This window comes from Nicotiana tomentosiformis, chromosome 7 (assembly GCF_000390325.3).
Source record: "Nicotiana tomentosiformis chromosome 7, ASM39032v3, whole genome shotgun sequence".
Taxonomy (NCBI): domain Eukaryota; kingdom Viridiplantae; phylum Streptophyta; class Magnoliopsida; order Solanales; family Solanaceae; genus Nicotiana; species Nicotiana tomentosiformis.
Window position 1 is genome coordinate 49,635,066 of NC_090818.1, and position 5,062 is coordinate 49,640,127.

At 36.6% G+C, this 5,062-nt stretch overlaps 1 protein-coding gene across 4 annotated transcripts; it reads left to right on the top strand.

Annotated features, from left to right (window-relative positions):
• Positions 1-232: 232 nt before the first annotated feature.
• On the top strand, positions 233-5,062 carry LOC104119485 (probable tetraacyldisaccharide 4'-kinase, mitochondrial). Of its 4 annotated transcripts, XM_070181513.1 has the most exons (9): positions 236-485; positions 566-689; positions 1,555-1,842; positions 2,245-2,394; positions 2,526-2,735; positions 2,907-2,966; positions 3,225-3,305; positions 4,049-4,248; positions 4,326-5,062. In XM_070181513.1, exons 1-8 carry the CDS (start codon positions 304-306, stop codon positions 4,208-4,210), a joined length of 1,257 nt encoding a protein of 418 aa, XP_070037614.1. In that variant the 5' UTR covers positions 236-303; the 3' UTR covers positions 4,211-4,248; positions 4,326-5,062. The 4 variants fall into 4 exon arrangements, with proteins under 4 accessions (XP_070037615.1, XP_070037613.1, XP_070037614.1 ...); XM_070181512.1 differs by having other exon boundaries at positions 235-485; positions 4,049-5,062; XM_033652350.2 differs by having other exon boundaries at positions 238-485; positions 1,603-1,842; positions 4,049-5,062.

Genomic DNA, 5,062 nt, shown 5'->3' on the forward strand with positions numbered 1-5,062 from the left:
ATTAATTAGGCTAGTTTTTTTTTCCGGTAATTAATTAGACTAGTTTAGTTTTTTATAATGATAAGGTGGGTTGCTCTGATGGTAAGCATTCTCCACTTATAAGTTCAAATCATCCCAAGAGCAAGGTGAGTAATTTTTGAAGGGAATGATGCCGAGAGTTTATTGGAAACAACCTCTCTTGCCGGGTTGTTGTTGTTGTTGCAGTTTAGTTTCCCATACACTGAAAACAAACATACAAAAAACTCGTCATTACCCATCGCACCCACAATACTCCACTTTTCGCTCATTTGTTTAGTGTGTCAAATGGAGAAACTGAGGAAAATGGTGAACCACATAGCCTATACACCACCCCAAGACAGGTTCCATACACTCTCCACACTCCAACTCTCTCTAATCCCTCTTCTCTCATTAGCTTCCACTCTCTACGGCGTCGCACTTCCCCTCCGTCATCGCCTTTACCAACTTGGTCTGCTTCACAAAGACAGGTAAATAGATCTCCCCTTATTATGGTTTTGCTTTATATGGGACTTTGTTTCCTCAACATGTAGTGCTTTTTAACTGTAAGGTTGCCGGTGCCAGTGATTAGCGTTGGGAATTTAACTTGGGGAGGTAATGGGAAGACTCCAATGGTTGAATTTCTTGCACTTTGGTTGGCTGCTGCTGGAATTTCACCTCTTATTCTCACAAGGGTACTCGCTTTTTTTCCCCCCCTCTCTCTCACTTTTTTTAGTAGCTACTTTATTTCATTATGTATGATGGGGTTTGATTGAACATGAAGTTTGAGATGTTAAATTGACTTGTACATTATATTAGTGTTAGTAGAAGAAAATATCAAATTAATTCTGTAATAGCTAAGAAGTTATAGGCCTCCGTGTCTTTGGTCCAGTGGTAAGAGCGAAGCTCGTGATGTATGGGTTAAGCTCACGTCTCGTCTTCGAACTGTGCTGCGGACAACTTTCGAACCATGCGCCACTGGCCCTCGGAGATTTCTCAGTTATCAAATTTTGAAAAGACCAAAAAAAAAAAAAAAAAAAAAAAAACTAAGAAGTTAGTGTGATAAAAAAAAATCACATGAAGATCAAAATTTGAATACTTAAATAAATTTGAATTCTAAAAGTTGTGAAAGTTGTATGAAGTAATCCTATTAATGGAAAGATATCCAATATTTCTGAATGTAATTACAATGACAAGAGTGTCATATAAATTGCAATATAGGGGGTACTTCATAATATTACTCCATATGTTTTGTTTTTCATGTAATATTTTTGAAAATGAATGAATCCATCTCCTTTTTTTGACCGTACTCAATTTGCTTGATATTCCACGGATTTATTATTAGCACAAGGGAACCTTGTTAAGAGGCCACTTTTCTGGTTTATTTGAAGTGGATGATCTACTGTTACATCTGGTCTTTTATTCTCTCTCTGTGTTAATCTCGTGTCGGACTTAGTGCCAAAGTTTTTCGAACATTTGTTACCTAAATCTTTCAATATAGGAAGAAATATTTTGAGCCTCTTATTTGGTTTGTTTTTGGTGTTGGTTTGTGGTACTCAGTTGTACAAACACAAGGCTCGTATTTTGCGAAAATGTTTTCTTCTGCAGGGTTATGGTGATGCAGATGAAGCAAAAATGCTCCAAAGGCATCTGTATGGGATACCTGTGAAGATTGGAGTAGGTGCAAACAGGGCCGTTACGGCTGCCAGTTTTCTGAAAAGATATGGCCACATCAGCCCTTGCAAGCATGGTAACACGGATTTGGACAGACTTTTCTCTGATAACAAAAAGGGAAATAGTTCTTATTGTGACCAAATTGGGGTTGCAATCCTAGATGATGGAATGCAGGTCTGTGCCAAAACTGCAATTTTAAGTGTTAACCACCTATTAATCAAACATGAACTTTGTTGTTTATATTTAGTAAAATTAATTCATGTTATTCTTGGGTTAAATTGAGTTAAAAATGTTTCCCATCTTTTCTTGGAATATGTATACCTCTCGAATTCCTGCTGTTGTGCTTAGTTGCAAACCTTTCTTCTTCTTCCCTTTATAATTATAACTATTTGATCTTCCAAACAATTCAAAATTGGATACTCTTTTTATTTCAATCCCCAGACTTTATATCCCGACCTAAAACATGGCCTTGCTTCTAACTAGGATTTATTTAGGTGTATGATTGTGGGCTCTTTATTTTACTTGTGACATTAAACTTGTACTCACATTTTGTTAGCTTTAAAAATGCGAAAGCAGCATATCAGTTTGTGGCGTGACGTCGAGATTGTAATGGTGAATGCAATGATTCCATGGGGGAACCATCAGTTAATTCCACTTGGACCATTAAGGGAACCTTTGACTGCACTTGCACGAGCAGATATAGTTGTAATCCATCACGCGGACTTGGTATTAACACTCTCTTTCTTCTCTGTATCTGAGATAGCTTCATGATACTTGTGAAGCATGACATTTGATTAGTAAAATTACAAAATCAAATAGGACCACTGACGTCCATTTAATATGCTTGAGTCACGCAGGTCTCAGAAAAGGACGTTGAGGCCATAGCATCAGAAATTCGAACAGTAAAAAATTCTTTTCCTATATTCTTGAGCAGATTGGCACCTTTATACTTTCTTAAAGCTCGCAACATGTCTCACAAATTGGCTTTGATGGACATCTGTAATACACTTGTCTTATGTGTCTCAGCAATTGGATCTGCTGAATCTTTTGTTGAGACAATAAAGAAGGTACAGGTTTTGAAAAAAATTCTCTTGTTTGATACTCATACAACCATCTATTTTCCTACCTTTTTTTGAAGCTTTGAGGTGGTTGAGTTTTTATTCAACTACTCTCGTTTGTTTTATTACCACAACTTATTATTCTCTCTTATGGTCTAAAAAGTTGTTAAAACTTTGCAGCTGGGGCCAACATATGTTGATCAGTTAGGCTTTAGTGACCATCATTTATTTCAAGCTAAGGTATGTGACATCATCTATTTTTGTTTGGCTTCTCTCTTTACTCCCCTGTTTACTCATAGACTAGTAACGTGGACATTGTAATTGTGAAGGTCGACATTTTAACGTGATTTATCTCACATCATGGCATCCATAGATCTGTCATCCACCTGTTTTCCCTGCTCCACCTGGATTCTATGAATTGATGTTTGTGCTAGACATTTTCATTTATTTTTATTTTTCAAAAACTTAAGTATTCACTTTAGTCCGTAATAATGTTAGGATATTGATATGATCAGAATGAGACTTCGGAATCTTCAATCAGAGTTTTCTATGAAGCCTATTGTTGTTGTAACGGAAAAGGTAAGTGGATCTTGCAAAAGGTATCATCTTTTATTTTTTTGTTTCCTGAAAAGAGATTAATACATGATCAGAACTCAGAAAAGTGAATACATCTTGCGAATAGGTATGATTCTTTTTTCGTTTCTGTAAAGAGATAACGCGATGTTGAGAATTTGGTGATTAGCAAAATACATTTGACAGAACCAAGTTATCTGGAGTTTATACATGCTGACATAAACAAGCTGGTACAGTTAATATAGCCAACATATTTTACTTAAATATTTTACAGAATCGGAAATGCAAATAAGTATAATTCTGATCCCAAGACAACTGCATTTACCCTAGTGTCTGTACTTGCATCTATAGTTTTTAGCAATTTGTACATAGCAATGGTCCAATCCTTCTGAGACTTGCTCATGTGGTAGATGGCACCCTTGTTTTGTAATGGGCTCGGCTGGCCGAGGTAGCCCTAGAATGGAAGGCATGAAAACCCCTCGTTCTTCCCTCGTGGTGCTTTTTGTTAAAAAGATGTTAACTATCTGTCGACATGATGGCTGTGTTAATTTAAAAAACATAGACCATTAAATTTGTCGTTCATGACCTTCCTCTTGCTATTGAGAAACTATTGTCAGTGGGTATGGAATTGGTAGTCAGTTTTAATTTAAAGAGTTCAAATTAAGCCCTCACTTGTATAGTATGATTCACGTACTCAGTAGCCAACAATTATTACGATTTTCTCACAATCACTGGTCTTGATTTGCTAGGACTATGATAGAGCTCCCGAGGTTCTTACGTATTTGGATCCATATGAAGTGTTGGTGCTTTGCTCCTGCTTGCAAATTCTACCTCATAAAGGAAGCACAGAAGAAACATTTAAGAAGTGCCTGTGGCAGCATTTGGAGGTTGGCTGCAAGCTTCAATTCTAAATGCTCAGAGTAGTTAATCTCAACAAGTCGCGATTGAGGTGATTTCTACACTGAGAGCTACATTGAGGTATACATTAAATTTATAAGATTGAAGTGTGTTTTATTGAATAAGCAGAGCTATAGTAGCGGTGAATAGAAGGAGGACGGATAACAAAAGGAAAAATATGCATTTTTCCTGCTGTGGGAATGTGACTTTGTCAGTTTGTCCCGGGAAGATGTTGCTTACGGACTCTGAGTTAAAAGAAAGGAATCCATGTATATATTGGCATCAGATTTCTTTAATGGACTCATTTCTGCTCAAACTAAAGATTAGGCCCAGAATCACATGGGCTTTGTGAAACTGAAGATTTTCTAGGCGTCGACACGAAGGTGGGGTCTCAACTTACTGAGTGGAAGATCCATCTCGAAATTGCATCAAGTTGACCTGGAAAATGATAGTATTTGATTACTATAATTGGAAGGCTCCAAATAGACATTAATTCCATTTTCCACTATGGTCGAAAAAATAGCCTATTCGATGAAACTGAAATGTGAAACAACTAAAATAAAGAGGCAGTGGAGCCGACATAGTAGAAACTAAGACGCATATTTCAGCTTCAATGAGGAGTTTACAGCTATATGATGGACCACGCTTACATTCCATTCTTCCAATTTTTCTGGTGTTTTAGGAGAAAAAGAATTTAATGTATTTTGATATGCTGTTATTGCGCAAGTACGTATAAGTTTGGATAGAAGACTAAGAATTACTCCCTATTATGTTTAACTTAAAGAAAGGTTTGAAGACTCAAAGTCTCAAACAAGATGTACCCCTATTAATACATGTCTTCTCCAAAAAGTCATTTGAAAAATCTA